Source organism: Hibiscus syriacus, unplaced genomic scaffold (assembly GCF_006381635.1).
Source record: "Hibiscus syriacus cultivar Baekdansim isolate YM2019G1 unplaced genomic scaffold, ASM638163v2 tig00109972_pilon, whole genome shotgun sequence".
Classification (NCBI taxonomy): Eukaryota; Viridiplantae; Streptophyta; class Magnoliopsida; order Malvales; family Malvaceae; genus Hibiscus; species Hibiscus syriacus.
Window position 1 is genome coordinate 1492388 of NW_024062543.1, and position 22338 is coordinate 1514725.

A 22338-nucleotide genomic window follows, 5' to 3' on the forward strand; every position below is an offset into this window, starting at 1 on the left:
TGTTGAGTTAATCGATTGACGGAATTGGCCAAGAGGGGGTGAATTGGCAATAAAAATTTTGGTGGAAGATTTTGCAGAAAATTGAAAGAAATTGCACATCGATTTAGAGTGGTTCGACTTTCTTAACCAAAGTCTACGTCCACTACCTTAGCTATCCACACTAAGGATTTTTCACAAATTCACTAATTTGTCTTTCTTTTGAGGACAAAGAGTAACCTTACAAACTCTCAAGAATTATACCCCAACTTCTTGAGAACACTCTCTCCCAAAGAGAACAATACAAATTTACAAACTTACAAGGAAATCCTCACAAGGTAGATTGTTTGCACAATTCTAGAACAAAGAAAAGAACACTCAAGAATGAATAAAATTGAGCACAATAAGTGTTCTTGAAAACAAAATGAATATTGAATGAAAAATAGGCTTGGAATGCTCAAACTTGAGGTTTGATGCTTTCTCTTTGATTCTCTCATGATTATAGTTGCTTGATGTTTCTTGTTATTGATCAATGCCTTTTAAGCTTGTTTAAATACAGCTTCAAATGATTCTGAACGTTGGGGATGCTTCATGGAGTCAATATAGCCGTTTAAGTGTGAAAACAATTAATTAAAACAGTTGGGAGCGTCAGTGCATCGATGCATACCCATGGTGCATCAGTGTAAAATTCAAATATTTTGACCGTTGGACCCTTAGTGCATCGGTGCATTAAGAGTGCATCGATGCATCAAGTGCATTCGATGTTTCAAAATAGCCAGAGTGCATCGATGCATGGCTGGTGCATCGATACATCAAATGCATTCGATGTTTTCATAAAATCCTCAGTGCATCGGTGCATGGTATGTATTCGATGTTTTCATAAAATCCTCAGTGCATCGGTGCATGGTATGTGCATCGATGCATAGAATGCATTCGATGTTCAATTTAATTCATGGTGCATCAATGCATGGATTGGTGCATCGGTGCATCACTCTAAAAAATTGATTTTAGGCTTGATTTTGGTTCAAAATACTTTGTGAAATTTGTTTCAAAAATATATTAAGTATAAAACACAATTTTACACATTTAGTAAGGTTTGAAATTGATCTTAAAAGACTTGGAGTAATAATTTGATATTCAATTAATTAAATCGAATATACTTAGAAAATCATTTGTAAAATCTTAAAATTCATTTAAATTTAATTTGTTATATCGAAACACAAAATGTTTTCAACATTCCCGCCAAAATCAAATGTGCAACACATATCAATCCGGATTAGACGGGACAAAGCCTTGAAAATCGAGAGAGAATAAAAAATGATTTCAACACATTTGTGTTCAATCTTCAATAGTACCGATATACACTTAAAACATTCACAGTCTTAGCTCGATTGAAGCTCGAATTCGAGTTCAGATCAAGCTCGAACTTGAACCTTAATGATATGAAAACTTTATACTATATTTTAAAAAAAATAGAAATGTTCATATTATTAATAATCTAATTTTAAAAAGTAAAAACTATTTTCTCAAATTGTTTTATGAGCTTTATGAGTCAAATATCAAGTTGTTTGTTTTAACTTGTTAAGAATTTTAGTTGAGTTCTAGCTTGAATTGAGTCTATTTATATTGAATATTAATCATATTTTAAATGAATTAAACTTAAATAATTTGTGATCTATTTCATTTCATTTACTTCATCGTGTAAACGTTTTTAGAGTAAATTACGCATTTAGTATCTAAATTATTAGTTTTGATCTATTTTAGCACCTAGACTTTTAATTTTTTTCAAAATCATACTTAAAGTTTAGTTTTTATTTCATTTTAGTATCCGTTCAAAATTGAACGTTATGTTTTGAAAATATTTAAAGTTTATGTATTAAAACATGCCAAAACTAATACTTTAGGTACTAAATGCGTTAAGGTTTTAACGACGGTAGCTAAAATGAAACAAAAACTAAACTTTATGTATGATTTTGAAAAAATTGAAAGTTTAGGTTCTAAAACAAACCAAAATTGATAGTTTAGGTACTAAATTTATAATTTACCCTTTTTATAATTATTTTGGGTAAATTACATGTTTAGTACTTAAACTATTAGTTTTGGTCCGTTTTAGTACCTAAACTTTCAATTTTTAAAATCATACCTAAATTTAGTTTTTGTTTTATTTTAGTACTGTATTCAAAATTTAACATTAAGTTTTGGAAATTTTTTAAAATTTAGATACTAAAACATATAAAAATTGATAGTTTAGGCACTAAACGTGTTAAGTTTTTAACAGTGGGTACTAAAATGAAACAAAAACTAAATATTAGGTATGATTTTGAAATAAATAGAAATTTAGGTACTAAAATATATCAAAATTGATAGTTTAGATACTAAATGCGTAATTTACCTTTTTTATATATAATTATTTTTCAGCATAAAATCTCGTGTAGCAAAGTCAATAGAGAGTATTTTCCGTGAAAGGCTCAAATGACTCAAAATCACTTAGGCCCCCCACGAATGTGGAAATTTCTCACTTAATGGAAACTGCATGGCAACTTGATTGTATAGCGGCAAAATTGGAAAACTAAAATATCTATGAAAACTAAACCACATACAAAGAAAAGTCAAACTCATGATCATGAATACCCATCTATTTTTTCTTATATTTTTGTCTCAAAGACAGATTTAATGCAATCTTTGCCGACATTCTGGACTTTCACACTGGAAGGTAACTGTATTCTCTTCCACCTCTTCTCTCTTTGTATTTTCCTTGTTTTGGATAGTTTATTTGGATCCTTAGGAGTTGAATGCATCCACCAAATGGTCCTTGTAATGTGAATTTTGATTGTTTGGAAAGCTTTTCTGGTAATTTATTTTGGTGTTCTGGTGAAAAATGAAGATGGGTATCAAGAACAACCAGCTGGTTTTCGTTTCTAGGAGTAGCTCAAAGATTGGGTTAGTTTCAGACTCTTAGTATGATGGGGACATACATACATACATACATACATACATACATACATACATACATGCATGCATGCATGCATGCATACATACATGCATACATACATGCATACATACATACATACATACATACATACATGCATGCATACATACATACATACATGCATGCATACATACATGCATATACATATAGTCATCTATCCATGTTCATGCGCCAGAGATTATTGGTTCATTGGAGCTAAGTCCATCTGCCTGGTCAATGTTTATAGTCAAAAGGTCTTCATGGGGGTTAAAATATTTTGGGAATATGGGGATATATTTTGTCTAATGTATTGCATGAGCTCTGAATTGCTAGTGTTTGTGAAAAAATGGGCAGGTTTGGTTAATTTGAGATTGGTTTGGTATCCGAATCTATCCATAAAGTGTAGAGTGGGAATCTTGTTCGGTGAAGAATAGTGATATACCGGTCAAATGGCGCTCAAGGTGTCGGCTCAGAGGGCGGCTGAGATTGCAGTTGGGTCTATTGGGTGTGGATATAATCTAGCTCTTGATTTGAAGTTGAAATATTGTTATGAAGATGGAAAGGATTCACCCTTGATAAAGTTTGAAGATGTCGGGTCTTATGATGTAGCTTTGCCTGGTGGAGTCTCCATCCGGAATGTATCCAAGTTGATCAAATGTAATCAAGGCAAGGAGGGCATGAGGAACAAGTCTGATGTTGTTTCTTTTCAGCAGGTAAATTCATTTGTTTCAGCTGATAAATTTTATTTCTTCCAACATAGTAAGGGGCATTAGGCTAACAAAAGTGACTTAATCTTACCCACACCGTAGTCAGGAAATAGGGGCAACCCTCGATGGTGGGTCTAGAACATACCTTAACCGGTGGAGGAGCTCATAACCGATGATTGTCCATCGCTATAATGAGCGCAGGATGTTTAAGAGATCTCTCAGGAAACTTTTCAATGTTTGGAATGGGACAATTTCCTAAATACAAAAGATCCACTCACACCCTTCGGTTCCTCTACCCTGTCATGGCCCATATACATGGGTGGCCCTTGGCACATCAACCGGTTATGGCCCTATATATAAGTGGCCATGACTTATTGCACTTGGAAATAGGATGGTTTGGTTATGGGGCTGAATCATTATTGAGACTTGAACTTTTGAAAGCAGATGATTGTTGTTTTTTCTTTCTTCCCAAATGTACTAATTCAGATTTCTGTCACCATTTGGAACATTTGTCTTTGGCCGGCAAAAAAGTACAGAACGTTTTGTTATTTCTTTTCTCTCTAATTAGTCTTTCCTTTGTTTTTTCTCTTTCTAGGCAGATGTCGGAACAGTTCAACCATGCATTGTCTCTGAGTGGCAAAATTCCTTCTGGTTTATTCAATGCCATGTTCGACTTCTCCGGCTGTTGGTACAAAGATGCAGTCGGCACTAAGACCCTAGCTTTCGATGGGATATTCGTCACACTTTATACGGCTTCACTGGAGAAATCGCAAATGATACTGCGTGATCATGTTAGGCAAGCTGTTCCATCATCATGGGAACCTGCTGCCTTAGCAAGGTGAAGTAATCGAATTAGAAATAAGTTTACAATCATATAGTGGAAACATATAAATACGGTGTAATCATGCAAGAGTGTGATCATTTGGTTCTGTCATTCCAGATTCATCAGGACATTTGGAACTCATATTGTAGTTGGTGTGGAGATGGGTGGAAAGGATGTAATATATGTAAAACAGCAGCACTCATCGATTGTTCAGCCAGACGATGTATATCTAAAATTAAAGAAGTTGGCTGATGAGAAGTTTTCAAAGAACAACGTAAAAAGTTGGATCGAGTCGGAACAAGTGAAGCTAAAAAATCAGGTTGTTATAATGCTAAGCATGCTATACTTTACCCATGGATTCACTATTTCGTATCATCAACCAGTACATTTATCAAACATCTATTTGATTCCAATGGATCAGTCCTGTTCAGAGATGGAAGTTTGTCGAATACAAATCCCGGTCATCTTTTTCTTATTTGCCTTCTTTGCACATAGTACATGCTCTTATTTGCTAATTCTATATGCAGGATATCTCTGTAATTTACAAAAGGAGAGGTGGGAAAGAGGAAATGAACTTATCTCATACTGAGTGGCTACACACTGTTCAGGTTCAGCCCGAGGTGGTCTCCATGTCCTTCATTCCAATTACTTCTTTGTTAAGTGGAGTTCCGATGAGCGGATTTTTGAACCATGCCATAGATCTCTACTTACGATGTATGCAAGATGGACTTTCTCTATTATTTGTTAATTTACTGCCATTGTAACAGTCAATGGTTTGTTTTTTCATAGACATCAAGATTATCAACACATTTGTTGTAGAGAATCATTGTGATGTTAATAGTATAAAGATTTTAGACTATTTCAAATGGATGACTGTCGAAAAATTTATATGACAGATAAACCGCCGCTCGAAGAGCTACATTTGTTTCTGGAATTTCAGCTACCAAGGCAGTGGGCACCAGTTTTCAAAGAGTTCCCCCGTGGTTCGCAACAGAAGCGACAGAGCAATTCGTTCCTACAGTTCAAGTTATGGGGTCCCAAGCTTTATGTTAACACCATTCCAGTAAAGCTTCTTTTGATACTCTTCAAATCTCTGCTGTTTTTCTCTTTACTTCTTTTATTCATGACCATTAGATGAGCATTTTTCTTTTTTCTTGTGCTACAAGAAAGTCCAAAGTCATTTTGTTGGAGGTGGTATTCATTTTGTTCATGTTAAAATCAATACTTACTATTGTTACCAATTCCATGACAGGTTGATGTCGGTAAGAGACCAGTTACAGGTCTTCGGCTGTATCTCGAGGGTAAACGAAGCAATCGGTTGGCCATCTACATGCAGCACCTTTCTTCTCTACCGACGTACTTTCAACTCGTCGATGAACCCGTCGATACATTTCCTCATCAAGAGTCCTATGATAAAAGATACTTTGAAAAAGTCCGGTGGAAGAACTTCTCTCGAGTTTGTACGTCTCCCGTGGAGGCTGACAACGATCATTCCATAGTAACCGGAGCTCACCTACAGGTAGAGAAATATGGATTCAAAAGCATCCTCTTTTTACGACTACATATCTCTACTGTTTTGGGAGCGGTAATCATGAGGCATTCAGAGTGGGACGGATCGTTCGGATTCGCACCTCAGTCCGGAGTCCTATCTGATCTTTTGAGCAAGTCTTTGACGCCACCTCCACCACAATCTAAGCCACCACATACAACAAGATCTACAGTATACCCCGGTGGGCCCCCGATGCCGAATTACACTCCGAAGCTATTGAAATTCGTGGATACGTCCGAGATGAAGAAAGGGCCACATGATCCTCCTGGGTACTGGGTTGTTTCCGGGGCAAGACTGGTTGTTGAGAAAGGCAAGATCGCTCTACGGGTAAAGTATTCCTTACTAACTGCCGTGCTAACCGACGAGATACCCGACGAGCATTAGCACATTTTTGTTATGCTGATGAGTATCTAGGCAAGCCCTGGCTACCACGGCCGGAACCAAAAGGGTCTCATCAACATAAAGTCTCTACCTTCATCCGGCTAGTTGTCATCTCCAGAGAGATAGGGCATATAGTTCAGTCTCCACTCTCTCTTTTTCCACTATTGTAATTTATTTGTGCTATTTTAGTCAAAATATTGTTGTAAAATAAAGATATTAACTTTGATTATAACAATTAAATAAAAATAAATATAAAAACCACTATTTTAAAAATAATTTTATCATAATCAATATAATAGTGAAATTAACGTTGTTCTAAAAACTAATCAGTGTTAACGCGAACATCAACCATGGACTTTGAAGGTGAACCTGTCAAAGATGCTACTTAAATATGAGGTCAAATTGATTAAAATATATATAAATGTAGAAAGATCAAAAATTTATTTATACTTTTTCATAGTTTTCAGGTCAATAATTATAAAATTAAATAAAAATTGTAAAGAGAATCAAAATTTTCAAATAAAAACTAATAAAATCGTTACAATAATTAAGACTTTTAGTGATTATTTAATCATGACATTAAAGATTTTCGTCATAGGAAATATGTTACTATAATCATTGAAACAAAACTAGCTACTTAATATCATAAGGATCATACAAGAAAAGATTAAAAATCTAACCAAGAAACTCAAACAAAAATAGATACAAATAGATCTGATGGCATCGACAAGCGAACCATAAAATGAGATCAAGCTAGTGAAATACCACCGACAAATCACAAATCAAACTTGAGCAACGTGAAAAGTCATCTAGCAAATTTGGTATCCAAATCCATTAAGAGGGTCCAAATCAGAGAGAATAAAAAAATAACATATAAGCGTCATTTTAATTAGCCGTGACGATGTCAAATCAACCCTAAGAAAAAGATAAATGAAAAGAATAGTCAAACAATCCAAAAATGTGCCTTAATGATATATGGAAACATGTCATATAGAATAATTTATTGAAAAATAAAAAAAGAAAATAAATATACAAAAAAATGGATAATAAAAAATATCGACAGTTGACAACTAACATTAAAGTTAAGGGATAAGCGACACACCAAAAAGATAAAAATGAAATTTAATTTCTTTAATTAAATTAAGATGATTATAAAATAATATCTGTTTTAAATAATTTCAACTATTTAACAATAAACGCTTAACCACTCTACCCTTGTAATCATTGGTGTTTGAACCCATTACCTTTAGAAATAATAACAATTCTTTTAATTCGGATCGAGTTCTAAATTTTAGAATAATGTAAAAACTCATAACATTTAAATATGATTGCTTGTAATGATTCGTGGCGATTATTTTCTAAAATTTGGAATTATTTTAAAATAAATTACTTGTATAACCATAACATAATAAAATTAATACGACGGCTACAGTCAAAATAGAATTATTTTTATAATTTAATTTAATAACTATATATATAATTTACTCCTTTTATTTTAATATAATCACATAAAATTAGGGGAGACACAACTATTATATCTTATGATTAACCTGCCTTAATTTAAGCTTAGGATAAAAATATGCCTAAACATTACAGGTAGTCATATTAAATATTGGAATTATTTAATATTATTATTCTTTTAAAAATGAAATACGAGCTCGTAGTTGCCGTTCTTCAGCAGCGTATGCGTTCTTTTTATTTTGTGATTGCATCTGGATAAGAGTATGGAAATTGCTTTTGTTTGATATGAATTTGAATTTGAGCTATTTATGAACCTCTGATCTGTTCTGTTTCAATAAATCCTTGAAAAGAAAATTGTGAATTTTTCTTCTTAGATGTTGAGCGATTTGTAGGGTTTTGATTGGGTTTATTTAAGTAAATGATTGAAGCAACGATGCTTTGCCTGTATTTGCTATCTTTGGTTTGAATACTTGAATAAATTGTGATTTTGGTTCCTAATTTGGTGAAGAAGAATGATAGCCTGAGCAATGGCGCTTAAGCTGCCGAAGGCGGCTGAGATTGCCATGGGATCTGATATTGTAATGGATCTTCAGCTGCACAACTGTGGAGGGAATCATTCGAAAGATTCACGTCTTGTTGAGTTCGATGAAGATGGAGATCATGAGATTGTGTTACCCGGTGGAATTTCAATAACCAATAAAATGTGTTGAAGGAGAGCGTGAAAGGCTCAGATCCGATGTTCTCTCTTTCCAACAGGTAATGGTTTGTTCGTTCGTTGCTATCAGTATCCACATATGTATATTATGATTCAATTGTTGTGGCATGAATGTCTGCAATTTGGTTATGTTATCATACTAATTTGTCTGCCATGAATGTCTGCTTCTTTTTCTTTTTCTCCAGATGTCAGAGTATTTCAACCAAGAACTCTTTGCCTGGAAGAATACCTTCAGGGCTCTTCAATTCGATGTTTGAATTCTCCGGTTGCTGGCAAAAAGATGGTGCTAATATCAAGTGAAGCTACGGTGTCATGTCAAGAAAGCGGTCCCATCTACACGGGAACCTGCAGCATTGGCTAGGTGAACTTCGATACAAATTTGATCATTGAATGTAACCCAACATGCATATTCTTAATGAAAATATGAAGAATGCTGTTGCCTGTTGTGTTGGTGACCATGAATTTTCTGACGCCTACTGTGCTTTGTGTAATGTTATCTACTCTCTGCTGCATAATCTCAGGTTTATTGGCACTCATGGCACCCGTATAATTGTTGGTGTGAAGATGGGAGGGAAGGATGTTATTTACACAAAACAGAAGCACCCCTTCCTCCACTATTCAACCTGCTGATATCCAGAAAAGAATGAATGATAATATGATATGGCTGATAAGAGGGTCAAAAAAGTTTTTTTTGAGATATTTCACTTTTAGGTCCTTTCTTCTTTTTAATGTTTATATTTGGTCCCTTTTCATAATAGTTTTGGTTTTATTATTAATATTTTCATTCCTTTCAATCTTAGAGCAAAGTTGAAATGCTAACCCCCAAAGATTTACATTTTTCAATTTCACTCTTACATTAGCTAAATGGAAAAAAAAAATCTCTACTCTCTATCCAGGAATCAATAGGGATATTATCGAATCGTCACATCGTCCACTGTGACTATTATCATCTCGGGTGACCTACCTATGACTTAAGATCTAAGGAGAGAAAGTAATCTAGGTTTGAAGTGACCAAAGTGATTGGCAACATAAAAATTTATGTGTGAAATTGAAAAAATATTTGAATGATATTAAGTAATTTGATATAATACATGTACCAAATAGATGATTAACTCTAAAAATAAATATTTTTTTAATTAATCACTGGTATCCGATCTATTGACCGACTAATCCAGATCGGATATTGCAGAGGCGATGGCAACCCTCTCAATCCAGATTGCTTCATTCGCAAACGCCATGATTCAAACCTCTGACCTTGCTTAAGGGACTTAGTGCCTCATCCTACTAGACCAACTGGTTGTTGGTTCTAAAAAAAATATTAATACAAAATATTTTAATATAATTTTATTAATAAATATAATTATTTTGAGTTAAAAAAGTAATTAATAAATTACAATCTCGCATTTATTTGTTTATTTGGTCAAGTGGGCAATTTTTCTTTTAAGCGTTACATAATACAAAGAACTTCAATATTAAATCAAAATAGTAGAAAAATTAAAACCCTAAATTAAAAATAAAACGACAAATTCAAATACGCGTAGAATATGATCAAACCTACTACCAAACAAAATTATTATTATTATAAAAAAATAACTAAAATTATATTTAAAATTGAATTTTGGTGTTTAAAGAATTTTTTTTGTTAAAAATGTATTTTTTTGTCAAAAATAAGTGATTAATATTTTTTCTGTTATACTTTTAGGGACTTATAATTAAAAAAGATGGTTAAGTTTATATTTAAATGCATTAGATGTAAATGAGGGTAAACTATTTATTCAACATCTTACATCTTACATATTCCCATATTTATATTTTAGTCACTTAATTATTTTTTTTGCAAAATTGTATAAAAAAATTATATTTTTCTATTTTGGTCACTGGTTATTGAGTTTAACCGTTAATCTACGAAAATGGTAATGTGATATGGTATAATAATAATAATGTTCATAACTACATTTTTTGTATTTACCAATTTGATATCAATTCGAAATAGTTCAATAAATTCTTTGTCATAACCATTTTTAATAAAATAAAATTTTAATTAAAAAATAAGTATGACTTTATTTTGAAAACTTTAGATTTTGGTTTAATTTGAAATTTATTTGGAGTCGTCATTGACCTTTGGGTTAGGTATGTCGAATACCTAGAAAATGTCTTTTAAAACAATTTTAAGAAAAAAACATTTAAAAAGACAAAAATGGTCTACATATTATCATAAATTCATTTTTAAGGATTCGAGAGTCGGTTACGTGTGGGGAAGGATGAGCACCCCCTCTGCGCCTGTAACATCCTCCATACTGGGTTAGTGATTAAATTGTGAAATTTTATAATTTAGCGATCAAAGTTGATAAATTGAAAGTTGAAGGAATTGATTGAAGTATTTGGTGTAGGATGAATTATTAAGTGAATGAGAATTAAAAGGGTAAAAGGGTCATTGAGCAAAAGTAATAATTAAATATTAGATATTTGGTATTATAACACCCAAGGGAAAGAAACAAGAGTTTTCAGACAACTCTTGATTCTTCTTTCTTCTTCATTTTCTTCTTCAACGTGAAGCACCCAAACTTAAGGTAAGTTTGATTTCTTTTGGTTAATCCTTCAAATTAAAGTATGGGTTTGATTTATGAAGCTTTAGGAAAGATTATGGAGATGGAAAATATTATAGAAACTCAAAGATTGGTGAGTTATGAAGGATTAAAGAAATGAAGTAGAAAAGTGAAATCTTGGATTAGAGTTTCTAATAAGAATTAGAAGTGAGTTTTGACTTGTCATAAAGCTAAATAAGAAGTAGAATTGGATTTCTAAGTTTTAAAAGTATATAATGGATAATAATTATTTTAAGTAAGAGTATGCAAGTTAAGGATATATAAAGAGGGGAAATATAAAGTGTTAAGTAGACTAAGAAGAGATTTTCATGCTAAAATGACAATTCTGGGCAATGTGCATCGATGCACATTCATTGTGCACCGATGCATCGATGATAAATCCCAGAAATTTTTCAAGGTGTACCGATGCACATGAAGTGCATCGATGCACTCTTTTAAAATACAAACATCGAATGCAATTAATGCATCGATGCATAAGGAGTGCATCGATGTATCCCCATTAAATACAAACATCGAATAGGATTTATGCATCGATGCATGGTGTAGTGCATCGATGCATACCTCCATTAAAAGATGAAAATGGCTTTTCTTTTAGCCTAAGAATGATAGCTTAGAATATACTAATTAATATACTGATAAGTATCAACGAATTACTATGTAGATATCGAGCCTAAACGAGTTCCGGAACCATCGACAAGTAGGATCAATCGAGGGAAAGACAAAGAAATCTAGGTGGGTGCATATGCATAGCATGAATATGTATTCTATTCAGTTCTAGACTTGTGATAAGTCTAGATTCAATATTTTGATACATGATCGTATTTCATATTATGATACATGACATGAATTCATACCATATGCATTATGTGACATGAATATGCAAGAAAAAGTTATATGAGTTATGTGATAAAGGTATGAAAATAATATGTCTACGTGATACAAATTATGTGAATTGTGAAAGCCCATGTTATGTAGATGAGAACTATAGGTATAGTTGGCATGCCAAGGGTAGAGGGTCTACGCGGTCCTTCGGGATATATATATATTCTTTGGAACATGTGTGAAGTCTTGTGAGACACATGCTTGATCCCTAGTATATGTATATGATTCTTAATGAATGATATGTGGTCCTTATGGACATTATTATATGGCACTCTGGTGCAATTCTATGAGGCACTCCGGTGTAATTCTATGTGGCACTTCGGTGCAATTATACGAGCTGTGGTGACAGCATAGTGCACAACCTCACAATACTTACATACCTTAGGTTCTTTGTATGGTACCATGGGCTAATGAACTTAATAAGGTGACTTATGAATGTGAATTTGATAAGTATATGTGTAAGAAACATGGTTCTGGTTATTGTATTGTTTACATACATCTTATCATTGCAACCCATATCATTTTGGCAATTACTTTATATTTATTGATATTATTATATTGCCTGTAACACCCCCAACCCGTATCCGACCCGGATACGAGTCCGAAGTGTCACATTGACTTTTTAAACATTCATTCGTATAAAATAGTGGGTAATTTAAAACTTTGATAACATTTAATTTATTTCAAAGCGTTTACAACAGATATCAGAGTTCATACCATTTATATCTTTAGACTACATGCCAACTACACTCTGTAAACAGTACATACATTTTCTGATCTGACATTTGGTAAGGAAAACTGACCTGTCTTGCTCCGCATTACTCTTTACTCTTCTCGAAACTACGCGTGAAACAATCACACGCTAAGTCGAAGACTTAGTGAGGCATAACGACTTATAATGCACTTTAAAACATATATCGATACATGCATGTTCTTTTCTATCATGTTATAGCAATTCCATGCATTCTTCGTATCATATAAAATCATATCAGATTAATTACAGTAAATACATACAGACACATAATTCATCATTAACAGTTTATCATGTAATCACATACTTTTATTGTTAACCTTTTCAATCAAACACTATACACACACAACATCATATGGTTCACGTAACACATTTCAAACCACTTATAACCCCATCGTATACATATCACATTCAGTATGCTTGTTTAATCACTTTATTAGCCCATGTACACTAGTGAGAACTTAAGGTATGTGAGTACATTGAGGTTGTGCACACATATGCTGTCACCACAGCTCGATCAATGTCCCGAAGGACCAGTCCATAGATTCCGAAGAACCTAGGTAATCAGTCCATATGTCCCGAAGGACATAGGTAAACAGTCCATATGTTCCGAAGAACATAGGTAAACAGTCCATATGTTCCGAAGAACATAGGTAAACAGTCCATATGTTCCGAAGAACATAGGTAACCCTCGACCCTTGGCATGCCAACTATACCCCTAGCTCTCATATCACATAACATGGGCATTATCATTTATAACAGTTCACATTACTTATTCATATTCTTTCTCTTATAACCACATATCTTTTCTTTTCAGTCACGTATCACATGTACGTGTAATCATTGATCTCATAACCACATGTTCCTTCTTTTCTGTCACATACCACATGTATGTGTAAACATATATCTAATATCATATGTTGCATGCAATCACATAGATCTTATCTCATAACATATACTTGTAGTCACATAGCTTCTTTTCATATTCTCATAGGATCACATAGTTCATATCTTATACTTTGTTTTCTCATGTTCACATATATCATGTCATATGGCTCATATCTTTATCATGCAGTCACATAGTTCAGTTTCACATATGTTCATATATATACATTACATAGCACATACTTCTCATAACATTACATTCAAAAGCATGTTAACACATATAATCATGCATACATACAATTCATGTCATTCATATACGTATAATCATATATTCATGCATTCTAACAGAGGAAATAGACTTGTCGCAAGTCTTGTTTCCATTTAGCACCATAAACTAATTAATATGCACTCACCTGGCCTCACTAGTCAATTCCAATCTCTTATCTTTCCCCTTGATCGATCTTACTTGCCAAACGTTCCGGAATTCTTTATGTGTAGAATCTACATAAATGTACATTTCGAGGTAATCATTAGATACCTACACCTTGTAATTGAATACTAGCAACTTAAACGAACTTATTAAACCAATATTAACATTTTTCTTTAGGGGGAATCGGTTCCCTACCATGGGGGTATCGATTCCATCAAGACATTCTGGAATTCTGTCGTTTGAAGGGGTATCGGTTCCCCTTGAATGGGTACCGATTCCCCTTGCCCAGAAATCATATTTTCAACCCGAAAATTACTTCATTTCCACTCAAACCCTTCATATATCATCCCCTTTTCATTCTTAACTCTAGTATACATACTTAAACCAATCTATATTCATTTATTTCATCTTAAACCTCAAAATCCTATCTTCCATATGAGATTCAAAAATCATACCAAATTTTCAATGTGTTCTAATTCCAATTCTAACACTCCAAATCTCTTAATTTAACCATTGACAAGTCAAATTTAACTTCAAATTCTACTTATCAATTCCTTTCCAAAATTTCATATAAAAACTCCAAATCTTTAATCTCTCTTAACCTCTCCATCATTTGTTTTTAAGATGATTTAAGCTTTCCTTAAGCTTAGTTATCATCTAATAATCAAAACCCAACCTTAAAATCAACAATTCATTTACAAACAAAGAACTTACCTTTTGAAGCTAGCCCCACGTGAAGAAGAGAAGGCAAGAAGAAGAAAGCTTCCAGATAGCTCTCTTCCCACGTGTATATAATTCCTTAAATGATCAAATGACCATTTTACCCTTTATTTCCTTTAACAATTACAAAATAACCTTCATCATATGCATCTAATAATCATAGAGCTATTTCATTCTTCTATTTTAGTCATCAAATTATGAAACTTTACAATTTGATCACTAACCCGGTATTGAGGATGTTACAAATCTCCCCTCCTTATAAGAAAATTCGTCCTCGAATTTTCACTGCACATCTTAATAGGAACATATCTTCTAATGTTCTTATGTTGCTTCCCTGACTTATTCTTTCTTGTCATCATCAGAAACTTACTTTTCAATCCCTTAGTTTTTCGACTATCTTTTCGTTTATACCTTCATCTTCTGTTGTTTATCATATAAGCAATAACCAGTAATACCAATCCATTGTTGTCTTTTCTCTCATTCGATTATGCATTTTTCCTTTGATCTTTCTAAAATTCCATATAATGTCACTCATCACGTTGACAATAACATTCATCTCATCACTCTATATCAAAACTGTCCTCTGTACTTCCATATTTATCGTATCTGATTCTTTTAAATCAATCCCTTTCATTTCTTATACTTGTATTTTCCTTCCTGAAGGTTCCATGCAAATACTTATCTCTGTTTCTACATCATAGCTATCTGCTCAGAATATACAATTATATTCAAATTCATATCATAATCAATTAACTCCACTATATCTTTCCTCCAATCTTATAACTCTAGCACCTTTACTCTGACAGCTAGATAATAACTTTGGTTCAGTCTAGGGAACAAGCCCTCTTATACCAATCATATACATTCTTTCCAATCTAAATTATCTTAACATTCGCTTACTCAACTTATCAATTTCACCTCTATTCTCATACATCCTGAAATTTCTTTTACTCAAACTCAACATTCTGACTTCCTGTGTCCTATAATCTGATCATCGATATACATATTCTCAAACTCTTCTTATCAATCCTCATCTTTACTTAAATATACAAATTCTTACTTCCTTTTCCTTTACTATACCACATTACTATGATCTAAATATGCAACTGTATCCAGATCCATTACGGATTTGGTTCTCATATCCTGACAATATCTTATAATCTTATAATTCCAGTACATTCCCATCGCATATTCTCGTTAGCTAACGCTAACTTTTCCGTCTTAACTGCAAACCCTTATCATATAAACGCTCTTGCTTATACACAATGTTATTCCTTCATTTTGAACTTATAAGCTCTGACTTATACATCTTATACACTTGTCACTGATGCACTTATCCTTAAGTTCTTCTATACGTACTCATCACGTCCTTAGATCTTTTTAACATTCTTATGGTGACACCCGTTCACCATATTCTATCTTATCCACATAATAACTCTATATCGTTTTTCCGATTTCAAACGATGAAAACTTTCTATCATTATTCAGATATGATTTCAGCTTTCTGAAATCAACTTTTGATCTTACTAGGCATTTCCTGAGGTGTACGCTCTTCATCCTGCCTGGCCAGGGCAAGTGAATAGCTATCACAATCAGGAATATCACCTTTCACTTACTTTGAAATTATTACGATCGGATTTCTACTGTATTAAACTATTCTTATTCTATTAGCAAGACAACATACTCCTTACACAATCAGATCAGAAATTTTTCAATCTATGTTGGCATGTACACCTTTTATGACACTTTGGACTTCGGTTTATGCCGAGAATCGGCTAAACCTTGGCTCTGATACCATTAAATGTAACACCCCCAACCTGTATCCGACCCGGATACGAGTCCGAAGTGTCACATTGACTTTTTAAACATTCATTCGTATAAAATAGTGGGTAATTTAAAACTTTGATAACATTTAATTTATTTCAAAGCGTTTACAACAGATATCAGAGTTCATACCATTTATATCTTTAGACTACATGCCAACTACACTCTGTAAACAGTACATACATTTTCTGATCTGACATTTGGTAAGGAAAACTGACCTGTCTTGCTCCGCATTACTCTTTACTCTTCTCGAAACCTACGCGTGAAACAATCACACGCTAAGTCGAAGACTTAGTGAGGCATAACGACTTATAATGCACTTTAAAACATATATCGATACATGCATGTTCTTTTCTATCATGTTATAGCAATTCCATGCATTCTTCGTATCATATAAAATCATATCAGATTAATTACAGTAAATACATACAGACACATAATTCATCATTAACAGTTTATCATGTAATCACATACTTTTATTGTTAACCTTTTCAATCAAACACTATACACACACAACATCATATGGTTCACGTAACACATTTCAAACCACTTATAACCCCATCGTATACATATCACATTCAGCATGCTTGTTTAATCACTTTATTAGCCCATGTACACTAGTGAGAACTTAAGGTATGTGAGTACATTGAGGTTGTGCACACATATGCTGTCACCACAGCTCGATCAATGTCCCGAAGACCAGTCCATAGATTCCGAAGAACCTAGGTAATCAGTCCATATGTCCCGAAGGACATAGGTAAACAGTCCATATGTTCCGAAGAACATAGGTAAACAGTCCATATGTTCCGAAGAACATAGGTAAACAGTCCATATGTTCCGAAGAACATAGGTAACCCTCGACCCTTGGCATGCCAACTATACCCCTAGCTCTCATATCACATAACATGGGCATTATCATTTATAACAGTTCACATTACTTATTCATATTCTTTCTCTTATAACCACATATCTTTTCTTTTCAGTCACGTATCACATGTACGTGTAATCATTGATCTCATAACCACATGTTCCTTCTTTTCTGTCACATACCACATGTATGTGTAAACATATATCTAATATCATATGTTGCATGCAATCACATAGATCTTATCTCATAACATATACTTGTAGTCACATAGCTTCTTTTCATATTCTCATAGGATCACATAGTTCATATCTTATACTTTGTTTTCTCATGTTCACATATATCATGTCATATGGCTCATATCTTTATCATGCAGTCACATAGTTCAGTTTCACATATGTTCATATATACATTACATAGCACATACTTCTCATAACATTACATTCAAAAGCATGTTAACACATATAATCATGCATACATACAATTCATGTCATTCATATACGTATAATCATATATTCATGCATTCTAACAGAGGAAATAGACTTGTCGCAAGTCTTGTTTCCATTTAGCACCATAAACTAATTAATATGCACTCACCTGGCCTCACTAGTCAATTCCAATCTCTTATCTTTCCCCTTGATCGATCTTACTTGCCAAACGTTCCGGAATTCTTTATGTGTAGAATCTACATAAATGTACATTTCGAGGTAATCATTAGATACCTACACCTTGTAATTGAATACTAGCAACTTAAACGAACTTATTAAACCAATATTAACATTTTTCTTTAGGGGGAATCGGTTCCCTACCATGGGGGTATCGATTCCATCAAGACATTCTGGAATTCTGTCGTTTGAAGGGGTATCGGTTCCCCTTGAATGGGTACCGATTCCCCTTGCCCAGAAATCATATTTTCAACCCGAAAATTACTTCATTTCCACTCAAACCCTTCATATATCATCCCCTTTTCATTCTTAACTCTAGTATACATACTTAAACCAATCTATATTCATTTATTTCATCTTAAACCTCAAAATCCTATCTTCCATATGAGATTCAAAAATCATACCAAATTTTCAATGTGTTCTAATTCCAATTCTAACACTCCAAATCTCTTAATTTAACCATTGACAAGTCAAATTTAACTTCAAATTCTACTTATCAATTCCTTTCCAAAATTTCATATAAAAACTCCAAATCTTTAATCTCTCTTAACCTCTCCATCATTTGTTTTTAAGATGATTTAAGCTTTCCTTAAGCTTAGTTATCATCTAATAATCAAAACCCAACCTTAAAATCAACAATTCATTTACAAACAAAGAACTTACCTTTTGAAGCTAGCCCCACGTGAAGAAGAGAAGGCAAGAAGAAGAAAGCTTCCAGATAGCTCTCTTCCCACGTGTATATAATTCCTTAAATGATCAAATGACCATTTTACCCTTTATTTCCTTTAACAATTACAAAATAACCTTCATCATATGCATCTAATAATCATAGAGCTATTTCATTCTTCTATTTTAGTCATCAAATTATGAAACTTTACAATTTGATCACTAACCCGGTATTGAGGATGTTACATTGCCTCACTAAGTCGATGACTTAGCGTGTGAGTGTTTCACACGTAGGATCCGATAAAGTAGACGATCGATGTTAAACAGCTGGACAACATTACTCCTGCAACTATCAGATCAGAAGCAACTTAATCAGTAGGTCATTTTGTTATGAAAATGGACGTTGTCATGTAACTAAATAGTTAAGTTGTGTATGCTCTGAATATTTTGGTAAACTTATATTACCATATGTATATTATCGTATTTTCTTAATATAAGTTCAAGTATTTTGCTATTACTTGTAAGAGTTATGTTTTAAAAGTCAATGTAATATCTCTGACTTGTATCCGGGTTGGATACGGGTTGGGGGTGTTACATTTAATGGTATAAGAGCTATGGTTTAGTCGATTATAGGCATAAACCAGAGTCTATAGAGTCTTTAAATGGGATACATGCCAACAAATAGTAAGAAATTCTGATCTGGTATAGTATGAGTATGTTGTTTTGCTAATAGAACAATGTGTTTATTTTATTAGATGTCTGGACATAATAGCTCTCGAAGTGAAGCGGGAGAAGATAGGCTTGCTGAAAGCAGTAATTCACCTGCCCTGGCTAGGCAAGGTGAAGAACAAGCATATCAAGGAGTGCCTGTGAAAGATCAAGATACGTTCTTCATAATGTTAGACGCTATTCTGACGTGTCTTTAACTTTCTGCTCCACCAACTCAAAGAATGAATATAGCAAAAGAGTTGAGAGGTTTAGGAGCTCCCGAATTTAAGGGAGAAGTTGAGGAAGGTCCAGTGTCAGTGGATCTTTGGTTGAATGATTTGAAAATCATGCTAGATGGTCTCCACTATTCCGAAGTGGAGAAGTTAGATGGATTTGTATCTTTATTGAGGGGTCAGGCGAGGATATGGTGGACGAACGTCACCATGAGGATGTCAAACGACCAGTTGACTTGGTCTTTGTTTATTGAAGAATTTAAAAACAAGTATATTGGAGATCAGTTTATTCGGCAAATGAAGCAGGAGTTTTTGAATTTGAAACAGATGAACCGCTCTGTATATGAGTATGAATGTGAGTTCAAAAAATTGAGTAGGTTTGCATCCGAGCTTGTGCCTACTGAAAAATAGGCTTGTGAATGGTTTGTGGAGGGCTTACACCCTAGATTGAAAGAGATGCTGATAGTATTGAATTTGTCCTCGTTCCAAGAGGTGATCAATCGTGCCAAGGCTCTTGAAAGAGCTCAGAACGAGAGATTCGGGGATTTTAGAGTTCAGACATCAAAGAGAACGGGTGCTTCTTCTAGCTCAGAACCATCAAAAAGAGGAAGATCAATTGCATCGTCTGCTAGGGGAGCAAGTCAGGCAAGACCTAGACAGACGCAGTCAGTGGGATCTGGTATTGGGAGATCTACTCCGAGTCAAGTGAGACAGTGTCAGCACTGTGGGAAAAACCATTTTGGGGATTGTCGGATGGCTTTTGGAACCTGTTTTCGATGCGGAGATGCTGGACATTTTATCCGAGATTGTCCATTGATGGTTGATGAGCCTGTACCATCTGAAAGAGTTGGTTCTACCTCACAAAGAGGACGAGGAAGAGGCAGAGGAAGGAACCAGTTTGAATCCTCTGCTCAACCTGAAGTTCGGTCAACTACACGGGTGTACAATCTAAAGACAAGTGAAAATCGTGATAACACTGATATTATAGCAGATACTTTTCAACTGTACAATAAATTAGTAATGCTACTGATTGATTCAGGCTCTAATTATTCTTACATTACAAGTAAATTTGTAAAGGAATTGAGGATCCCCTTAGATGTTACGAGTAATGAGATTATAGTAACTAATCCTTTAGGCCATAGTGCTCGGGTGAACAAAGTCTGTAAGAGGTGTCCCATAAAGATTCAGGGAATTGAATTCCCTGCTAATCTGATGGAATTACCCTTTGATGAGTTTGAAGTGATTCTGGGAATGGATTGGTTGTTCCGTTACTATGGAGATGTTAATTGTAGATCGAAAAGGGTAACCCTGAAAAGTCCAGGAGGAACAAGATAAGTGTGAGTAGTGAAAGGTTTAATCTTTTTGCAAATGTAATATCCGTGATGTCTGCCAAGAAGCTACTGTTGCAAGGATGTCAAGGTTTTCTTGCTAATGTGATAGATGTCAGAACTAAAGAGAAAGGATTAAATGAGATTCCAATAGTTCGCGAATTCTCTGATGTTTTTCCTACTGAGTTGTCAGGATTACCTCCAGATAGAGAGGTAGAATTTCAAATTGAAGTAATGTCGGGAACCGCTCCAATTGCAATGACACCTTATCGGATGGCTCCGAAGGAATTGCAAGAGTTAAAGAATCAATTGCAAGAGCTGTTAGAGAAGGAATTTATTCGACCAAGTGTGTCGCCTTGGGGAGCTCCGGTGTTATTTGTCAAGAAGAAATATGGATCAATGCATCTCTGCATTGACTATCGACAGCTCAATAAGGTGACAATCAAGAATAAGTATCCTCTCTCACGCATTGACGATTTGTTTGATCAGTTAAAAGGAGCTTCAGTATTCTCAAAGATTGACTTACGTTCTGGTTATCACCAATTGAAGATTCAGGAGAAAGACATTCCGAAGACGACTTTCAGGACGAGATATGGTCATTATGAATTCATCGTAATGCCATTCGGAGTAACGAATGCACCTGCTACTTTCATAGATCTCATGAACAGGATTTTTTCAGCCCTAATTTGACCAGTTTGTTGTTGTCTTTATTGATGACATACTGGTGTACTCGAAATCCTATGAAGAGCATAACGCACATCTGAGGATCGTCTAGCAAATTTTAAGAGATAAGAAGTTGTATGCCAAATTGTCCAAATGTGAGTTTTGGTTAAATGAAGCAAATTTCTTGGGGCATGTGATCTCCGCAGACGGGATTAGGGTGGACCCTCAAAAGATTAAAGCTATAATGGATTGGGAAGTTCCTAAGAATGTGTCTGAAGTTCGGAGTTTCCTTGGACTTGCCGGTTATTATCGAAGATTTGTTAAGAATTTTTCGATAATTATGATGCCTCTAACAAAGCTAATGAGAAAGAACGTACCGTTTAGTTGGACTTCTGAATGTCAAGAAAGTTTTGAAGTTTTAAAGGGAATTCTGACAGAAGTTCCTGTATTAGTTCAACCTGAAACTGGCAAGAATTTGATAGTGTTCAGTGACGCGTCCTATAATGGGTTAGGGTGTGTGTTAATGCAAGAA

General features: G+C 34.1%; 1 protein-coding gene across 4 annotated transcripts; it reads left to right on the top strand.

Moving 5' to 3' along the window:
• The first annotated feature begins 2568 nt into the window (after positions 1-2568).
• LOC120211450 (MACPF domain-containing protein At4g24290-like) lies at positions 2569-21978 on the top strand. Of its 4 annotated transcripts, none has more exons than XM_039209981.1 (9): positions 2569-2689; positions 3299-3657; positions 4251-4489; positions 4592-4793; positions 5002-5188; positions 5371-5537; positions 5727-6414; positions 10959-10966; positions 21967-21978. In XM_039209981.1, the coding sequence occupies exons 2-7, from the start codon at positions 3394-3396 to the stop codon at positions 6405-6407; spliced, it is 1740 nt and encodes a 579-aa protein (XP_039065912.1). In that variant the 5' UTR covers positions 2569-2689; positions 3299-3393; the 3' UTR covers positions 6408-6414; positions 10959-10966; positions 21967-21978. The 4 variants fall into 4 exon arrangements, with proteins under 4 accessions (XP_039065912.1, XP_039065911.1, XP_039065913.1 ...); XM_039209980.1 differs by having other exon boundaries at positions 2647-2794; positions 3297-3657; XM_039209982.1 differs by lacking the exon at positions 2569-2689 and adding an exon at positions 2804-2916.
• The last annotated feature ends 360 nt before the right edge of the window (positions 21979-22338 follow it).

Excerpts from the sequence above, each read along its gene's own strand:
- LOC120211450 (XM_039209981.1), top strand. The coding sequence starts at position 3,394 with ATGGCGCTCAAGGTGTCGGCTCAGAGGGCGGCTGAGATTGCAGTTGGG. Across the intron at positions 4,490-4,591 it reads GAACCTGCTGCCTTAGCAAG|ATTCATCAGGACATTTGGAA; the intron begins GTGAAGTAATCG and ends CTGTCATTCCAG. Across the intron at positions 5,538-5,726 it reads TTTATGTTAACACCATTCCA|GTTGATGTCGGTAAGAGACC; the intron begins GTAAAGCTTCTT and ends ATTCCATGACAG.